We start from the raw sequence: 20,696 nt of genomic DNA, 5'->3' as shown, positions 1-20,696 counted from the left end.
ATATAAATTTCCTGGTGAAAATGTCAAAAAGGTTAACTGTAAGAACATTTGTTTACTACTCTACAGGAATGATATGGATAATGTTTTGACGTGACTGATAGAAATCCTGTAATACATGTTGCATCAAGTCTTCTTAATTATATCTTTACAAGAAATTGTCAGTAAGGTTAACTATAAGATAATTTGTTTACTATTCCACAGGAATTATATATCCGGTGGACTTTTCTTCCACAGTCGGACTTCCTGCATTTGTTATTTTCCTGCTGGCCGTGCTTTGCTTCCTATGAGTCATCACCATCACTCCATCAGCTGTGTGGCCATAACGGTGACGCCCTTCCTCTACGCTACCTGTTCCGGTGTCACGTCTTCTGTACTTTTAAATCCTTGAGAGGTATGTTTTCTTTCATAGCCCAAGTGTGTGCTTCATCAGATCAATGCTTCTTTGAAGTGCAAGTATTAGTTAAGGCAGAATATTGTATTTCGTTGTCAAAATTCTTCGTCGTCTGCTAACTGGAAACTGGAAGGTGGTCTGCTTTTCTTGTGGTAATCATAAGATCAGTGGTTTAGTAAGTCTGTACTTTACATTCGCTATTAAACCATTATATATATATATATATATATATATATATATATATATATATATATATATATATATATATATATATATATATATATATATATATATATATATATATATATATCACTAATTGACAGAATAGCTACGATCTCTTAGCGCGTATAGGAAATAACGTTATGTGGTGTTGGTGAGGCAAGGATGAAATGCTCGTAAATTCATTTGGGTCTTGGTCAATAATTTGTGGTGTTTCGGTTGGGGCACAATCTGTAGCCACGTTTTTTGTGTATTCATCGCTTCCCGTGGCTGACTCCAGATATTTTTCCCTGTGAATAAAAACACGAATCAACATAGATGGTGTGTTCCTTAACTGATGAAATTTCCGGAGTGGTGAGACGGCGTGACGTCACATAATTATTATCATTTCCCGTGTAACGTTTCGACCCTCTTCCTATCCTTTTGGAGATTACATTAGCTAGAGCAAAAATAACTTGGCTAGATGAATTAATCTTTTGCGGGCATCTGTCTGGGATTACAAGACACATACAGAGACAAGAGCTAGGCTTAATATGTTGTCAACCTACTGACGGCTCGCGTGCCTGAAAATTTAGAACAATTTAGCTTTTCATTTCACGTGTCTACATATTAGTCAGTGTAAGGGCACAACCAGAAAATTCATAATCAAAGAATTCCGTAGTCATACAGAAGTGCAACAAGAGACTTGATTGTGCTCAGCTACACTACTGAAACAATAATCTTATATCCGATTTATACTGAAATTTATAGGTCAGTGCTGCACTCAAGGGAATAATCATTCGTATGTTTACTATATACTTGCTATCCAAATAATAAATAATTTAACCGTTAAGCCAGTTACTAGCCATGGAATTTTCTGTATTTGCCACTAGGATGATAATATATCGAGGATATTAGCATAGGTTACATTTGCTGGATTCCAGAACGGTGTATTTTCTGCCCCCTCTCATATCGGGAAGGCGACGAGTGTGTTCCAAAGAAACACATCATTAATTACACCATAAGAGAGAGAGAGAGAGAGAGAGAGAGAGAGAGAGAGAGAGAGAGCATATTCATCGGACTTCGCTCACGTTCTACCCATTAATACTATTTTCTTGTTCTTTTACCTTCCAAATCTTTGAACTCTTAATAGTGACTCGCTTCTCAGGATTCTCCAAGTCCTATCTACTAAAGTTAAAGAAGGTCTCCCATCGCTTCTATTGGGTAGCTGCATCATAGCTGAGCAAATGCAAATTTTACTCCAAGTCTGGCTTTCATCTTATAGACAGGGCGATATGCTGTGTGCTTCGGACAAAGATGTTGTCATGAGCTTCTTGACAAGGCTTTCCTTATGGCTAAAGGAAAGTTACGTCAAATACGTATAATAATCTCATATCTCTCCTGGCCTGGTTCAACTAGGGCGTCTTGGCGGATTGCTTGGTAAGGTCACAAGTATTTCATTATCGGTTTATTCTGTTAAGTGAATGTAAGGTAGTACAGCGTGAAAGGGAAGTCCAGATGGTCAGTATATTAAACACCGTATGTAGATCTTCACACACACACACACACAGAGAGAGAGAGAGAGAGAGAGAGAGAGAGAGAGAGAGAGAGAGAGAGAGAGAGAGAATTTTATCTTATCTTCTGTCATTTGTGCATGCACTGTTCATACACAACTGTGGTGCAGTCTTAAACTTGAAGCTAAATATATGTATATATAGTATTTCTCACAATTCGACAGTCGCTCGCACACATACTCTCAAGTACCGAATGGTTTTCTGTCATACTCCCAGAGCCTCGGGCAGAGCTGTACGGCAGAGAACCAGCCAAGAAACGACCAAAAATAGTTGCCTTGTTGTTGTCAGGCTACGAGCGTATACCTCTACTGCTCCCCAGCCGTGAACTTTAAGTTCCTTGTTTCTTCACGACATAGATTATCATGGAGTACAATAGTTCAGTTGGCTGGTTTATCTCGCTTTGTTTGTTATTCATACACGGTTTTTCATTTGATATTGCTACCAGTAACGGGAGGACAGTGCCTCCGGGTTAGTTTTCTTGTTGTTGTTAGAAAGAAGGTCACGTAACCGAAGACATGAGCGTCCTTTCCTCCGTCCTGAGGGCTCGGAAGACAGCTGAAGGTCATGGGGTTGCCCTGAACTGTAGCACATGCCCACTACATTACCCGGGCACGTGGTCTTTTGGACAGCTCTACTTGTTACAAAAAAATCCGAGACAATTAGGGGAGAGCTTCTATATTGAAGGAAAAACATTATTGAGCTTGAATCATAATTGTACTTGCATACTTTTTTCATTCAACAAATTTCGATATATTTATTCCAACATCCGCATGGTGTAGACCAGCATAACCATCATGATCTTGGATGTAACTCCGTCCCGAGCCATATTCGATGTTATTAGTTATTGATATTTTGGAGAAGGCCACACTGAGGGCGCGGGGTGAAACAGGCTCGCGTGCCACAAATAGAATGAGGGGAGGGTGATGCAGAGTTGACGCTGAAACTATACGGTTCCGTTTGTGGTGTGTGAAGTATTAGTTGGGAGAGAGAGAGAGAGAGAGAGAGAGAGAGAGAGAGAGAGAGAGAGAGAGAGAGAGAGACTGGTAAAGGTGAGATGGAGACAGTATTACACACACACACACACACACACACACACTCACACACACGATAGATGAATGGATAGATAGATAGATAGTATTTATTGGACATGATAAGTGGTATCGGGACTAAGTTATTCATTTTTTTCTTGACCATTGCTCACGCCCCCGAATCAAGCGTGACGATACAGTGTGAGCAGTAGTACATAGCGTGACAGTGGGCAGTGGCAGCGTGCGTGATGCAAATGAGCGTCAGCTCCGAAGGTATTGTTTTATAATTATGTTGGAATTTATATGGATAATTATGAATTTAAGTAGTAATTCCCCTACATCGTTCTGATGTTCAGATAAAAAAGGAAGGAGAAAAAATGTCCACAGTCTCGGCGCCTTTTGATTTCTGCTGCGGCGCCTTTTGATTTCTGCTGCGGCGCCTCAAGTCAGTCTCAGTCAAATCTCACAAGGACACGTTTTAGCTGAAATATTCATGAAACGTCCACTTAAATAAGACTAAAGGTACCGGTCAGTAAGACTAAAGGTACCGGTCAGTACTGCGCAGTACAACAATGCTAGGAGGCAGGTATTCATTACTTGTATTACTTTTTTTTTTTTTTTAACGACGACGTGTGTGGTGTATGAACTTAGATTAGAGTCAGGTCTGTATATTAAAATAGAAGCCTATTTTCTCTCAACTATTAATATGGACTGATTTTTTAGTCTGTTGGGAGATGTTTCCCCCTCATCATGTAGCTTGCTTGTGTGGTCAGTGATGACGATGATGGATAGATGTAATATTTTTTAATCTTTGGCAACGAAGAACATCAGTAAGTTCATGTAAAGGAGATGGATTCAGCTAATTATAGGGATTAGGTATACTTCAGAAATAGTACAATAAAATTATACTATAAAGAAAAAAAACAAATAAAATGAAGATGTGTACGATAAAAAAAAAAATAGCAAAAAAAATGATAACAATTTACATATATATATATATATATATATATATATATATATATATATATATATATATATATATATATATATATATATATATATATATATATATTCAGTATAATAACAACGACATAAGCTGAAACATTAACTACTGTTTTAATTCACTATTTAAAACTTGCATCCCTGACTCGATTAACTCACGATAATGTTTCTTATGGGATACACCAACCACGTGACCCTTTGTCCTCCAACTTGGCAGCTTCATAGTTTCCAGCCGTTAACCCTTTTCGGATCCTGCTGACCTAAACGTATTGATTCTTTAGTATCAAGGCAAGGAGTAGCTTTGCCCTCCTTGATGATCTGCACTTGCTGTTGATCAATATTTTTGCTGTCCAGTCTTTCCCCTTTTCGTACTGGCCATCCTGAGCTTATTGACCTTTGAATAGCAAGGGAAGGAAGGGGGCTACTTTGCTCTGCCTTTGGGGTCTGCACTTTACCGTAGCTGTAGTTTCGAAGGGAGAGAGAAGGGAGAAAACATAGAAGGATGAAGAAATAAAAAAAAAAAAATGTGTAGGAGTGGGACAGGAGGACTTGGTGTGTGTGTGTGTGTGTGTGTGTGTGTGTGTGTGTGTGTTCTTGACATGTACATGATGTGGATGATCAATCAAGTAAAATTAAATGTGCCAATGAAAGCAATAGTACTTTCAAATCAGTAAAGCTCCTGATAGTACATTGAACTAGTATTTAGTGATATGTGGCACACGGTTATTAGATGGGATAGTGTGAGTGAGTAATTTCAAGCCAGTAAAGCTCCTGGTAATACACTGAACTACGATATAACGAAAAACTGACTTAGTGGTATATGATACACTGGTATTATATACAGTGTGAGTGCGAGGACTTTCAATCCAGTAAAGCTCTTGATGATATACTGAACCAGAATATAAAGAACAATAACTTGATGACATTGTAGTACATAATTATTAGATACAATGTGAGCGTGAGGGTAAACTTGTGCAAGTAACCAGAGCTTCGGGCACTGAACTAGAATATAACGAACAATGGATTCCTGATAATGACGCGCGGTTATTGAATAGAACAGTGTGAGTGGGGGTAACTGTGCAGGATGGAGGTGCACGGTGCAGGCAGGTATGGTTGTGTTGCGTAGTGGTGGATGGGCGGGGCAATGAGGGAAGACGTGTACTGGATATACGTACGTAGACAGTGGGTGTGGTGTAGGATAAGGAGAGTAATGCTGGGTTTTCCTGTTACTATTTTCCTATGTAAATTAGTACAATTACCTATCTGACTAAAAACGTTTCCTTACCTTAATATTTGTTTGATTGGTTGGTTGATTGTTTATTTTATACCTGAGGCTTCTCTAGGAACTGTTAGTTGCGTTCTATTTTATTTTTACTTATTCTTTTGTCTTGAAGTTAAAATTCTTTATTTCCATTGATCATATATCTTCCATTTTTCAGTTATGACCCGAAGGAATATGTGTTTATTTATGTAAAGAGGGATGTTAGGGTGATAGAGTGAGGATAGAGTGATGGAGGGTGAAAATTGGGTAATCAAGGGTGATGGATGATGGAGGGTGTTGTAGGGTGAACTTACGGTGATGGATGGTAAAGGTGAGATTATAGAGTAAGGGTGAGAAGAAAATTATGGAGGGTATAGTGAAGTAGGGTGAAGTTGGAATCATGGGGGAAGGTGGTGGGTGGTGAGCGTAAGGTGACAGGGTGAAAGAAAAGTAATGGTGAAAATAAAGTGATGTAGGGTGAAATTAGGACGATGGGGTGTAAGTGTGGGGATGTGCAGTGTGAGGGTAAAGTGTTATGAGGTTATGCAGTGGTGAGAGTAGGGTGATGCACGGCGAGGGTGGCGGGGTGCAGGGTGAGGGAGTGACGTCAAACAGTGGAAGGGCGAAACGAAGTAGGGTGACACAGAAAGGTTATAAAAATACGATGATACACGCGCTAAGCAGAGTATCGAGTGTCAATGGAGACGGAAGAGGGGAAGTGATAGGATGCAGGGTGACCGTTATGTCAAGCAGATGATACAATGTTCGCAATGTGGGCGAGAGGTTATGGTAGGGGACACTTCGGGGGTCGCGGAGTGTGGGCTGCTCGGATCAATACCTGGCGGTGGGCGCCCCCTTGAAGGGCAAGGTCACACTAGGGCGGTGTCACTAGCCGCCCTCCCGCTTGTTCCTCTCCCGATATGTCGCTTTCTGGGTTCCTTTCTGCGCGTGTCATTCTACAGGGCAGATGTGAAATAACTACAAAAAACGTTGTTTCAAGTATGCAGTCCCATTGTGGAAAAATTTCAAAGATGGCGGCTTCGGCGGCGCATGCGTGGTGACGAAATCGAGGGGAGGAAGGGCGTTTGAAGGAGAGTTGTGGCGATATAGCGTCGCGGCGGGCACCTCCGGCACACAGCGTCGCCAGACCTCGTCCACGGCACAGCAGGTATTGCTCCTCCGCTCTTACTAGGTTACCATTCCCCGGTTGGCTGTTGTAGGCTACTAGTGTTCCCTAAACAGTGATGTGAGTGTGTGATCTTTGTAAATCATGTATTATTTACTAGTCTGTTGGTTGCCGGTGTTATCAGTGATGTGTTCAGTACCTGGCAGGAAGACGGCTCGGCTGCCGGGAGCCGCCCACTACTGCTCCATTTCTGCCCCCGGTTTACGATTCTGTTTCATGGTTTGTGTGTGTGTGTATGTATGTATGTATGCATATTACAATAGTATTTCATCACTAATATCTATATATCAGGCATGATAAATCTCTAGGTTGATAGTTGAACCGTAACGACAATAGGAAAAAGTGACACAATCGTACACTCCTAAGACTCAGCTGCAGGATTGCGTCACTCAGTTGCCTCATGACCCTTTTGTTGCAGCGTACGTGCGGTTATTTCTCCTTGCCGCTGCTCTCCCGGACGTGCCCCTGTGCTTGCGGGTATTTCTCTCTCTCTCTCTCTCTCTCTCTCTCTCTCTCTCTCTCTCTCTCTCTCTCTCTCTCTCTCTCTCTCTCTCTCTCTCTCTCTCTCTCTCTCTCTCTCTCTCTCTCTCTCTCTCACACACACACACACACACACTATAAACACAGGTGTGCATTACCACTTAACATAACAAAATATATCGGTATATTTGTCTCCATTGTTCAATTCATATAAATAAACTTCATTGTATGTACCTTGTGCACTGTACACCTCTTGCTGTCCCCCTCTCCCCCAACTCTCTCTCTCTCTCTCTCTCTCTCTCTCTCTCTCTCTCTCTCTCTCTCTCTCTCTCTCTCTCTCTCTTGGTCATTGTACTTCATGCACCTTGTGCCGCGCGCGCGCACGCGTGCACACACACACACACACACACACACACACACACACACACACACACACACACACACACTCTCTCTCTCTCACTTGTGATACTGGGCAGAAAAGTCAAGTACGATAGGCAACTCAAGTCATTCCGTTGCACTCGATATACCTGTGAATGATTTTGGGGAATTTAAAGAACTTGAACAGTTGTGGAACTTCGGGGTGGCGGAAACGGGTGTCATGCACCACCACCTTCCTCCATCACCACCACCACAACCCAGATTTCCAGGAAGATCCTATCTGCGTGGAATTCGCCTAGGCCAATGATTAGAGTTTAAATTCCTCCGTCTCACAATATTAGAACAAAATCGCACTGCAGTATATCGTTTAATAAGTGCTCCCTTTTAAGTGGTATCCTTTTTCACCGTTCGTTCCCCCTTTATTAATGGCACTGTCATCATACTCCCATACTCCCATTCTCTTCTTTCTTAAACATTTAGCTCCTGTCGAAACTCATTGTTAAACCACAACGGCATTCGTCACAGAGAGACGGCAAAAGGGAATGTGAAAGTGCGTGTGTGTGTGTGTGTGTGTGTTGTTGACCGATCGGTATACATTCCTTTCTACCTCTGTGGTGTGATCAGTGAGTCTTGAGATGGGGAACTGTATTGATAAGGGGGAAGTTCTGCTTGCGAGCGACGACGGGAGCACCAGGTAAGGTGAGGGACCGAGAGACATTATGCAAAAGTTATATATGTCTCAGTGGTGCGGCTTGCCAATGTACGCGCTGTGAGGGCAGGCCAAGGTGATCTTTCAGTTGAAGGTCACTTATATTGCTAAGATGGTAGCGAGGTCTTGCACTCATCATGTAGGAACCGTGTTAGATTATCTCTAAAAAGATTGAAACAGTTGAGAAGCATAATTTCCACTGGGGCATACTATAAATGTTTGAGACAAGACACCGGGAAGTTTGAGAACGGTTCCCACATAAGTGGCTCCCAATAGGTAATGGGGACGAGACTCGAGTCACTCGAGGCGACATTCTATCGTACTTTATATGCGCAGTTTTTGCGGAACCCTGGAGGAAAGGAAAAGGAAGCCAGTCAAGCCACCAAGCATGCCTTTCACTGTGTGTGTGTGTGTGTAAATGTATGTATGTATGTATGTATGTATGTATGTATGTATGTGTGTTGTACTGTAACTGCTAGTCGGTGAATTAATGGTATTTTCTACTTATCAATAATGACAAATAAATAAGTTTGTAGAATTTTGGTTAACATGGAATTTAAACATTTTGCTCTTATATAACATGTGTGTGTGTTCCACATAGGGCTGCGGTTGACTAATGTAGAACTTGCACTTAGTCACATTTAGTTGCTTTGTTCTGCTCAAATCTTTGACTGTCAATTTATGAAAGAAAAAACTAAAAAACAATCAGAACTACGGTGTTCTCATATTATTTTATAAAAGAATACAGCAACATTTACACACATTAGTCTGGTATCAAATTGTATATAATTTAATGGGATATATTTATACCTCTGATTAGATGGAACAATATGGTGGCCATACTTTAGTCAGAATGAACACAGTTAAATACAGTGCAACCTCGGTTACTGAATGTCTCAAAAATTTTTTTTGACAATTCGGTTTCCGAACATAAAAAAGAATCGTAATGGCTTCGGTTACCGTATCATAATTCGGTTTTCGAACAGTTACTTGATTTCAAATACTACAAAACATAGCAAAAGTTGCTATTTTTTACTAATTCATAGTTTCTATAAATATTTCCTTTGCTTTTATATATTTGGAGGAGAGAGACAGAGGGTAAGACAGTAATTCAATCTTTGAAATAAGTTAAATGTGATCCCGTTGAAGAACTTCGATATAAACAAGCATGGTTCGCCGCTCAGGAGTAATCCCGAGCAATGGCTTGCCGAGGTGGGGGGGGGATTATAGCATATATAGCATATATAGCGGCCATGGCACTCTCCCCATTTGCTTTTTTTTTTTTTATTATTATTCTTTTTCAACCGGTAGCGTCTGTAGGCTTCAGGGTGGGTGCTGCTATGCCCCCACCTGTTAGTGATGCAGGTAAATTTATTTATAGTGGTATCCATATTAGGGCCCATGTCACCACTCAAGCTTATAAATATAATTATTAGACAAAAATATTAGTAAAATTAATATTAGTATTAGATTTATGAATGTATCAATGGAAAAATAATAAACTCAACCTAACAGTCTAACCCGAATCCCCAAGCTGTATGGAATCTCTGCGCTTGCAAAAATTCTGGACGTGGAAAAAAAAAAAAAAAAAAAAAAAAATATATATATATATATATATATATATATATATATATATATATATATATATATATATATATATATATATATATATATATATATATATATATATAAACTGCCCCTTTTTAAATTTCTGGATACGCCACCAATCCTGAGCCTCCTGTGGCTCTCTATGATCCACAACAGCACCATTACTGTATAACTGCATTTTCCCATTAGCTTTTCCCAGCAGCAAAATGTCTAAGTGTTATGATCACCTTCATTTTGATGGTGAATGGGTTACTTCTATCTATGTCACTCTATAAGGCTTCCCACACTTGATTGGCGACAAAGAGAATGCCTACATGGTCCAAACAAAATCTTTTGGTGAGTTCTGTGTTACTAAGGTCATTCAATACATCCTCTCTGGACAGAAAATTTCTTAACTGGAGATGTTATGGAGCGGCCATCTTAGCAATGGGAGCATCAATCATTACTCAATAAGACATGGTAGATGGGTGTCTGAGAATGGATTAATCTACTTTACGTTGATTCCTATATGGAAAATAGTTTCAGTTTTCAAATATTTCGGATTTTGAATGGCATTCAGAAACTAAGTTTGAAAACCACTGTATAGTAAACTAAGATGAAAGCACTCCTCACAGCTAGGACATTTTGCTGCAACCTTTGAACAGAAAGGAAAGGACTTCCTCAAGAAACATGCTTGTTTCTCGGAAGTGCAAAGTCATTGCAAGGTGAACAGTGAATGAACTCACTCATAGATAGAGGAAAATTGTTTGAACATAATTACAGTACTCTATCAATTTCCTTGAAGTGTTGCTTGCAAGATCATCTGGATGCAAAATTAATAACATCAAAAATAAATGAGAAGTCAGTGTCATCAGGAGACTCAAAATTTGCTTGATATGCCTTTCTGTGATGACCAACATGTATACACCTTACTGATAAATGTGGAAAAAACATCAGAAATCATTAATGGAACATTAATGATTTCTTTGTTATAGGTACACACAAGGCAGACAGGATTTCTTTCAACATAGAGTGTTGTTAGCTATAGCATTCTAAGATTTTAATAAACCTCAGTTTAATTTTAATGTTTTTAAATGCCTTGCAAATTTAAAGTATCTTATTTTACTTTTCACATCTCCACAGATCCACCATGACCACCTACTTCTCCTACCCCGATGAGGCCCTGCAGCAGGAGCTGCGCAGGATTGCCAATGCCATCACTGCCAAGGGCAAGGGCATCTTGGCTGCTGATGAGTCTGTGTCAACTATGGGTAAACGTCTTGCAGATGTTGGAGTAGAGAACACCGAAGAAAACCGCCGCAAGTACCGCCAGCTCCTCTTCACTTCTGACAAGGTAATTGTCAAAATGCTATAAGTATCCATTGTTTTATCTCCAAAATATATGTAAATGAATCCTGCTATAAGCCATATTGTTCTTGGTAAGACTTATCCACTTGTAACCATGTTAATGAGATAGCTATGACACTTAATAATATCTTCATCTGTTACCATACACTCCTGGGTTCACCTAACACTAAAAACTTTCATCAACAGTCTGTTTCTGAATACATCTCTGGAGTGATCCTCTTCCATGAGACTGTGTACCAGAAGAGTGATGATGGCACCCCATTTGTTGAACTCATCAAGCAGAAGGGCATCATTCCTGGCATCAAGGTAAGAAAGCTGAGTCTCCCCTAGATATATTCTGTCATGATGAACATTCACCCTCATATAATTGATTTTGAAGTAAAGTTTTCAAGAAGGCAAATTGAGTGGCTGTTTTTTGTGCACCAGGTGGACAAGGGTGTGGTGCCGCTGATGGGGTCTGAGGGCGAGAGCACCACCCAGGGACTGGACGACCTGTCCCAGCGCTGTGCCCAATACAAGAAGGATGGTTGTGACTTCGCCAAGTGGCGCTGTGTCCTCAAGATTGGCAAGAACACTCCCAGCTACCAGGGCATGTTGGAGAACGCCAATGTCTTGGCCCGCTACGCCTCCATCTGCCAGATGAATGGCCTCGTCCCTATTGTGGAGCCTGAGGTGGGTGTGACTGCAGATATGTAAGAAGAATGAAGTATAACATGATAAAAATATGCTTTAGGTTATGTGAAGCTTGTCATCCAAATCTCTGTTGCCATAGTGACTTTTTAAAATCTAATAGCATATACTTCGATATGTGTACATTTCCCATAAAATCTAATAGCATATACTAAATCTAATAGCATATACTTGGATATGTGTACATTTCCTTTGCTGAGTTATTTAGACCAGTGGCTGCACAGTCTCAGAATATTGAGCACCATGTAAAAGTAAATAGGAGTGTTGACATTAGTCTGTAGGGATGACCTTTCATAGAATGATCAGGAGATTAGGAAGAATGGAAGGTTGTAGAAGTAAAAAAATATACAAGATGATAAATATGAAGGAGCTTGTCAGGAAAGTGAACTGGGATATTACAGAAAAATAAGGAAGATTACTCTGAAATTATATAGACATGTCCTAGGAATGGAGTAAGACTGCATCAGACTTTGTCTGATATACGATATTAGTAAGAGAGAGAGAGAGAGAGAGAGAGAGAGAGAGAGAGAGAGAGAGAGAGAGAGAGAGAGAGAGAGAGAGAGAGAGAGAGAGAACATTACAATTGCTGGCATCAAATTATAGATATATATGTCAGGTTACAACAACTTTATGCACGCTTTGCTCACTAGGTTCTTCCTGATGGTGAGCATGACCTGGACCGAGCACAGAAGGTCACTGAGACTGTGCTGGCCTTCGTGTACAAGGCACTCAACGACCACCACGTCTTCTTGGAGGGAACTCTGCTCAAGCCCAACATGGTGACTGCTGGCCAGTCTTGCCCTAAGAAGTACACTCCTGATGAGGTAGCCAAGGTAAGGTTCATACTAAGCTGTTTGGTTGGTGCTCTGTGTTTATCTTCCTTGCAGCATGACCTGATGTGTAAAGGACATGGAAATGCATCATCATACCCATTGCTTTACCATTTTAGAAGAAACCAAAGCTTAAAGAAAAAGCAATATTGTGAGATAGCCTCATTCAGATAAAGGCAGGTTTGATAGAAACTTCTATTGGTCAAGTTAAGCAAAGGAGGAATAGGATGTAGAATGCAAAAAGTATGAGGAAGGAGCTGATAAAGACATTAAGTCAGAAAATATGTCATAAATTGTGTGGCATCCCTTCTTGCTAGAAAACAAAGATGTACAAAAAGATGTTGGCTTTCCCACTAAATGTTGCTTGGTAGACTTTTCTAAATTAAGTTTGTATACATACTTTGCTATTTCAACACTTTCATAGATTTTTTTTACTGATATGACAAGCAGTGTTGAAAATAACTGCAGATTTTTCATGTGTACTTCATAGATTTTTTTTTACTTATGACAAGCAGTGTTGAAAATAACTGCAAATTTTTCATGTTTACTGTATAATTTCCAATTTGTCTAAGATTTTACATTTTTAGAATCTTGTCTATGTAATCCAACCTAATCTAATGTACTTTGACTCTAATTCTTAGGATTTTTAAAAGAATAGGTTGTGGTACTGTCAGGCTCTGGATTCAGGGTTGTTTAACAAATAGCCTCAGATTTATTTTTTTTTATAAGAATTATAAAATAGTCACTGATGGGTCTTCTTATCATTTTGATAATGCCTTGAGTACCTTGAATGTCATTCAAGAAAGAGATCTACATACTTGGCATTACTAAAATGACAGGTTGTGAACCCAGTTGTCTTTGAGGGAGAGCTAATTGCCTTTCCGTTTTCCCTGAAATTACAAAATATTTTTTTTATCTTTCATCAACCTTCCTCTTTCCTTCACAACCCTTTTTTTAATTCTATATTTTTTCTCTTGTCTTTCTCCCACCATTTAACTTTTCTTGCAAATAGTGGTATAATCATGCCTGTCTCTCCTTCATTTTCACCCTGACCTGCTGCTTCACTTTATCATTCCACCTTTCAGTGCCTTGCCTTTGCTTTCTGCCACCTGACTTTCTTATACCACACACTTCCTTTCCACTATGAAGAGCTTCTTCCCCAAATGTTTTTCATTTTTATTCATCTCTTATCACACTAACTGGTACCTTACAGTACTCTTCCCTTTTCTACTTATACTTCTTTACTAAATCTTATAATTTCTTTGCACCTGTTATGTGTCTATGTTGTAATAATGCATATATTGACTTTGTAATAACTAAGTTGTGGTCAAAGAGCCCTCCTGCTGTGTATTGCAATACATCTATGTATCAACCTGTCATTTCCTCATCTTTTTATCAATAGCTATTTAATCCCTGACTGCTATCCACTTGTCCATGTCTATTTATGAGTATTACTTGTCTTTTTTTTAGAGAAAGGTAATTTTATTACCAGCATAGAATTAACTAATTCACATAAGGAAAAACTAATTTCGTTATAAACAAGTGTTACAAACAAACATTATTTTACAGGCTACAGTAGTGGCTTTGTCCCGCACCATGCCTGCAGCTGTTCCTGGTGTCACCTTCCTTTCTGGTGGCCAGTCTGAGGAAGAAGCCTCAGTGCACTTGGATGCCATCAACAAGTGTGTGGTGGCCAAGAAGCCATGGGCCCTCACCTTCAGTTATGGTCGTGCTCTTCAGGCCTCTGTACTCAGGGCATGGGGTGGCAAGGACGAGAATGTGAAGGGTGGACAAGAGGAACTCATGAAGCGTGCCAAGGTATGTTCTGACAAACATTTAATCAGTAAGTGCCAAAATGCACTGTTCTTTATAGTGACTTATGGCACATTGTATGATATGTTTTTCTAAAATGCAACTGACTACTTAATAATGAACTACAAAAGAAAATAAGATAGTTTCAGTCATGAGTATTCTGATTGTTTCCAAGATTTAAGTTTTGTGATCATGAATTAGATTACCTTACCACTGTGTATTGGATTTGGTTTGACTCAAAATCTGGTATGAGTTATTCCAGTATACTAAATTTGATGTATGATAGTCAATGGAATTAGGTTCTAGGTGAAAAAAACAATTTGTGTATTAATGGACAGTGTATCATGTGCCTGTGATAAGCTAGTGTGCTTTGGCTAGAAAGTGTAGTATGTATGCTCACCAGATGCATGGTATGGGCAGGAAGAGTCTTGAAAACATCCACTGGTGCAGTATAAGTGCCATCAAGACAAACTGAATTATGTGATTTGCTTACTAAAAAAAACTGCATTTGTTCTGGCATAGATATAGGTTTTAAAAATCTGTCATTTGTATGAAATTTGTTGGGAACCATCTATATTTTTATGCTGAACATATTTGATAACATATAAAACTTAAAAGACAACTAATTTTTGGAGAGACAGTTTCAAGAAAAATATTTGAGCTGTGGCAAGTACTGGCAGCTAGATATTGACTTGTAGCTGTACAGGTCATTGTTATCACTGCACATTCTATTTTCCTCCATTGACTGTCCAGTTTTGTCTTCCATTAGTAAGAGGAATACCTGTATTTCTCCATAAAATTTTTTGTATTTTTTTTTTGTGAAATATAATGGAAAGGTGACTCTTGTGAAAATTGGACTCCATTAAGTCATAACATTTTTTTATTTTGTACAAGTACTATTTTTCTTCCACAAATTTGGTGTTTTTGTAGTAGATATCATTTAAGGTGCTGCTGAGCTGCTGATGTTGGGCAGCAGCACATTTATGCCTTCAAGCATCCATTCTCTCTTAAATTCTAAGCCTCTAGGAGAAGGGACATCCCCATAGATCACAATGTGTGTGTGTGTGTGTGTGTGTGTGTGTGTGTGTGTGTGTGTGTGTGTGTGTGTGTGTGTGTTTTGTTAAAGTTTTTTGTTAGATACCAAAATATGCTTTCTTTACAGGCCAACAGCCAGGCTGCCCAGGGCATCTACGAGTGGGGATCCTGCAAGGGCTTTGCCGGTGACACTGGCCTCTTCATCAAGGACCATGCCTACTAAGGTGTCACTCCCACAGTGGCTCTACCAGAGTATCCCAAAAGTATATTTTCACATGTAAAATTATATTGAATTATCTGATCATCTAAACATGTTGTTGCAGTTTTGTGCTACATTCTGATTTCTCAGAATTTGCCCAAATTATTAGTGGGAGTACAAAAAGATCTAAGCACATCATAAAAGAAATATGGATACGATTTATTTATTTTTTCTGTAAGGAGAAAGCACAGCATTCATTTTCTCCATTCCATCGTTATCTCATCACTTAGCTGCATTCAGCATGTGTGCTAGCTTCTAATATATTCCTTTAAAAAGGCTCAGAGATCTTAAGAAAACTTATAAAACCTGGAACTTTGTGTCCTAAGGCAATTAAAAAATGAATAAGGGGTGAATCTCTGAACCTCTTAGAGCTAGTTGGTCAGTCCCTTGCAAGAATATTATCACATAGAAACCACAACTATGTACTGTTCACCATATACCCCATAGAGATGTGATGTTAATTTTGCTGAGGGCAGTGTTAGAGGCAGGCTAAAAGACAAAACACCTATTGTTTCTTGTTGATGAAACGGCACTAAATGCAATGAGTGATGTACATTTGTATATTAATCTGGAACATACTTTGTTATAATTCAAAATGTTAACTACTTCACCCTAAAATAGAAAATCTGCAGTATTTATTATCAAAATTATTTGTTAAATAATCAAAAACGTTATGAAAATGAATAATTTCTTATCTCGAGATACTGAAAGAATCTTAGTTTTTACTACTTTACACACACACACACACACACACACACACACACACACACACACACACACACAGTTTCCTACAGCTACACTTTACTTAAGACATAGTGAAATATGTTCTTCCTTTTTCCTTGTTTGGCATGCAGTATGTATGATGAAAGCATACCAGATTCATTCAGTAATAAATACTGATATTTTCTTGTGCCTGTTTGAATTATTTGTTTTGAAAGATGAGTGAGATGTGTATACTGATGGACGAGGTTTGTGAATGTAACAGTTATATAAAGTGGTAAGCGGCTTTTGTTTTGTATTCTTAATCCTACTGAATGGCCCTTTTATTTGATCATAGTCTAAGAAAGGCATGTTTTGATAACTTTATGAAATGACATGAAGTGGGACATGACCTCACCATTCATCCATGGCTGGGCCATCCACTCCTACAGTCTCTTAAAATGTCTTGGCTATGTGTATCTCCTTGTTAAGGGGATCTCGGCTATCTTGCATCCTCTTGGGCTCTATTTCTTCATGTATAGGAGGGAACATTCTGTGTAAGAAGTAGCCTATATACCTAAATTGAATATTCCTTGCTTAGATTATGCCATGAGGCCTCAGAAGACAATATGAGGAACAATATGAGGAAATCATACATCAGCATCTTCATAATGACTTGCCATGCATTGCTTACATGGTTAAAACATTTCTAGATACTAGTGACATGGACTGATATAACTTGGATCACCTCAGCTTGCCTATATATGAACCCTATCAATGCTATTTGACATATTTCCTTGATTACTTACAGCTATGAGACATCTTTTATTGTTCTACAGCCACTTCCAAACATTGTGCTGCCTAGAAATTGCAAAATGTATTCTTTTATCCCCTTTCTTGATGTGTGTGTGTGGGGAGAACAGGTAGGTGTATGTGATGTTATGTGTATGGGTGTGGAAGTGTATGTTATTCCATAGACATGTGTGATCTCATAGGTATTTTGTGGGTATGGATGGGTGTGTGATGTTACGAGTGTAATATTCTCGCTGTGGGTGTGGGATGGAAGTTTGTGAAGTAATATGGGGTGTTGGTGGAAATGTTAGTAACACATCTTGGTAATATATAACCGTAATTAACTCAAACAAGCTGAAAATGGCTATTAAAAATTGTAGGGGCAAATGATACAGCTACTCTTGTTCTGTGCCAAATATGTCCCTTTCACCTGGAACATGAGTAAATTAAAAGCTTTTTCGTTATATATTTGTGTGTTATGATAAATCTGTAGTATTTTTTTTCTATTGATGTATGGTTAGATATGCCTATAGTAATGTTGTTATAACTTCATTTTGGTGCATGATATATATGTCTACACTAAATTTTCCAATCAGTATCCCATGAGATCTCGTCTGCACATCTTGGTGCCAATTTCAAAACAGCTACAGAGACAAGCCCACAGTATAGTCTTATAGTCTTAGAGGTCAATAGTGAACTGTCTCATGTTTATATACATGTGTGACGATCATCTATATCATATATATTCTGATTGCATCGACGACGCAAATGTGATATGGGCAACCAACCCACTGCCCGTTGCCAACCAAGAATGCTTCTTTGCTGCCAGTTGACTGTGCTACACAAAGAGGAAGGACTAGAGCTTCTTTGGCACTAGCTGTGATCTTTTGGCATAACAACAACTAAAGGATAATTGTGGCCTATTACCCTAATGACTCCTGCTAATGTCGCGCCTCATGCTGCCTCAGGTAAGACATGAAGGTATGGTCAACACTGAGGCTTGTTTTGCTTAGCTATTGGATTGGTATCTGAAATTTGAGGGTTGGCTGGATCCTAGGAATGTATAGAGATTCTGTATCACCATTGGATAGACTCATTGCATAAATAACATAGGAACAAGCTTCCTTAGTAAACAGTCTAAAATTGGTATTGCTTTCTGTTGTCATTTATTTCTTACAAGTATATCTGGAATTAGAAACACTCCAAATTTTGAGGCCTGAGACATTACAACATCAGTATATCTGTTTTGTATTTTCAATTTTTTTGTACTTTGTAAAAAGTACATAACTCAGTCATTGTCACTGCTATATCACTGACTTGCATCACAATCTTGAGTGGTGTACTGTAAATCTGTGCCATCCATGTATAGTACTACTTTGCAATTTTTTTTTATTGTCTTTTTAGTTATGCTAGTAAAGGGTAATCAACCAGGTGAGTTAAGTACCTTCACCTGGTTGGCTTCCCCAACTATAGGTAGAAGCTTCACTCCACTGTCGTCTCTCTCTCTCTCTCTCTCTCTCTCTCTCTCTCTCTCTCTCTCTCTCTCTCTCTCTCTCTCTCTCTCTCTCTCTCTCTCTCTCTCTCTCTCTCTCTCTCTCTCTCTCTCTCTCTCTCTCTCTCTCTCTCTCTCTCTCTCTCTCTCTCTCTCTCTCTCTCTCTCTCTCTCTCTCTCTCTCTCTCTCTCTCTCTCTCTCTCTCTCTCTCTCTCTCTCTCTCTCTCTCTCTCTCTCTCTCTCTCTCTCTCTCTCTCTCTCTCTCTCTCTCTCTCTCTCTCTCTCTCTCTCTCTCTCTCTCTCTCTCTCTCTCTCTCTCTCTCTCTCTCTCTCTCTCTCTCTCTCTCTCTCTCTCTCTCTCTCTCTCTCTCTCTCTCTCTCTCTCTCTCTCTCTCTCTCTCTCTCTCTCTCTCTCTCTCTCTCTCTCTCTCTCTCTCTCTCTCTCTCTCTCTCTCTCTCTCTCTCTCTCTCTCTCTCTCTCTCTCTCTCTCTCTCTCTCTCTCTCTCTCTCTCTCTCTCTCTCTCTCTCTCTCTCTCTCTCTCTCTCTCTCTCTCTCTCTCTCTCCATTAAATCGATAAAACAGCTTTACCAAAACTGGAAAGTGCAGCAACAACAACAACAAAAGTGCTAAGAATGCTGTCGCTTGCTGTGGAGTTAGTTGAAGCTGTGTGGGGCATTGCTGAAGTGTTCTCAAGAGCACAAAAAGATTAGGGAAACTGCAAGAAGCCATCAGGCCCTTCTATGAAACATACCTACCTATTTCCACCTATCATCCTCATCCGTGAATTTGTCTAATTTTGTAAATCTCCATAATGACTCAGCATTAACAACCTGATTACTGAGTCCATTCCATTCCATTCCATTCATCTATTTGAAAACGAATTCCTTCCTATCTCTTTTTTTAGATCTAACTTTTTTACATTTTACTTAAATCACCCTTGTCATATCTCCTGTACCACTTACAAAGACCTCTGTCAGGTTACCTCTTAGCCTGTACCTCTCTGTAGAATGTAAATTTAAAAGCTATAGTCTCCTTTCGTGAGGAATATCCATCATCCCCTGCATCCTTTTAGTCCTTCTCTTTTGCACCAATTTTAATAGACCTATACCCTTCCTGTTATATGGAGACCAGAACTGCACAGCATAATCTAGATGAGGTCTGACTAGTGACAAATATAGTTTTAATATTACTTTGGGACTTGTACTTTTAACACTCCTAAAAATGAACCCAGTTTGACTTATTTCTGGCTTCTGTTGGAGTGTGTCCAAACTATGTGGGTTTCTTCTACCTACACTAAGTACCTTACATTTGTTATTATCTAACTGCATTTGCCATCTATCTGTCCATTTGTTCATCCTATCTATGCAAGTCTACCTGTAAGGTGATGGCATCCAAATCCAACCTAATAAATAATATCCTGTCAGAGCTACTTTAAATGCTGTGGTGTTCTGAAGAGATACTACACTGTGAGGTAATGGGTTTCACATGTTGATCTCTGAATATCTGTACATATAGACTGTGTGTTGTACAAAGCTGCAGTTGTCACTTATTATGTTGCCGTGACTGATCTGTTATGAATGTTAAATTTGCCTAATATGAAATGAGGTATGCATAATGAGATGATTCAAATGCAATGTCTAGTTCATTTGGAAATGTATTTGCTGTTGTTGATCCAATTACAGCTTTTACCAGTCCCAGCCCTGACCAGCTGTGTCAAGCTTCTCTCTTCTGATCCATCTACTGTATCTGATCTGGAATCCTAACTTGAACCCTTAAAAACTGACAGTGCCTTGGGTCCTAACAATGTGTACCTTCTCTGTCCTAACTCATCCCTTCCTCCTTTTTAATACTGTCTACAATGACAAAGCAGACTTAATTTGTGTTAGATTCAAACTTATCTTTAAGTGTCATACCACATGTCT

At 39.3% G+C, this 20,696-nt stretch overlaps 1 protein-coding gene across 5 annotated transcripts; it reads left to right on the top strand.

Annotated features, from left to right (window-relative positions):
• The first annotated feature begins 239 nt into the window (after positions 1-239).
• On the top strand, positions 240-16,795 carry LOC135110914 (fructose-bisphosphate aldolase-like). 5 transcript variants are annotated; one of them, XM_064023591.1, is made up of 8 exons: positions 321-391; positions 6,486-6,622; positions 10,938-11,148; positions 11,349-11,468; positions 11,589-11,834; positions 12,503-12,685; positions 14,252-14,500; positions 15,657-16,795. In XM_064023591.1, exons 3-8 carry the CDS (start codon positions 10,945-10,947, stop codon positions 15,750-15,752), a joined length of 1,098 nt encoding a protein of 365 aa, XP_063879661.1. In that variant the 5' UTR covers positions 321-391; positions 6,486-6,622; positions 10,938-10,944; the 3' UTR covers positions 15,753-16,795. The 5 variants fall into 5 exon arrangements, with proteins under 5 accessions (XP_063879669.1, XP_063879661.1, XP_063879684.1 ...); XM_064023599.1 differs by lacking the exon at positions 6,486-6,622 and having other exon boundaries at positions 240-391; XM_064023614.1 differs by lacking the exon at positions 321-391 and having other exon boundaries at positions 6,579-6,646.
• The last annotated feature ends 3,901 nt before the right edge of the window (positions 16,796-20,696 follow it).

This window comes from Scylla paramamosain, chromosome 2 (assembly GCF_035594125.1).
Source record: "Scylla paramamosain isolate STU-SP2022 chromosome 2, ASM3559412v1, whole genome shotgun sequence".
Classification (NCBI taxonomy): domain Eukaryota; kingdom Metazoa; phylum Arthropoda; class Malacostraca; order Decapoda; family Portunidae; genus Scylla; species Scylla paramamosain.
Note: the sequence above shows the minus strand (reverse complement) of the source record. Positions and strands in the feature narration are given on the sequence as shown.

Excerpts from the sequence above, each read along its gene's own strand:
- LOC135110914 (XM_064023580.1), top strand. The coding sequence starts at position 8,134 with ATGGGGAACTGTATTGATAAGGGGGAAGTTCTGCTTGCGAGCGACGAC. Across the intron at positions 11,149-11,348 it reads TCCTCTTCACTTCTGACAAG|TCTGTTTCTGAATACATCTC; the intron begins GTAATTGTCAAA and ends TTTCATCAACAG. Across the intron at positions 14,501-15,656 it reads AACTCATGAAGCGTGCCAAG|GCCAACAGCCAGGCTGCCCA; the intron begins GTATGTTCTGAC and ends CTTTCTTTACAG.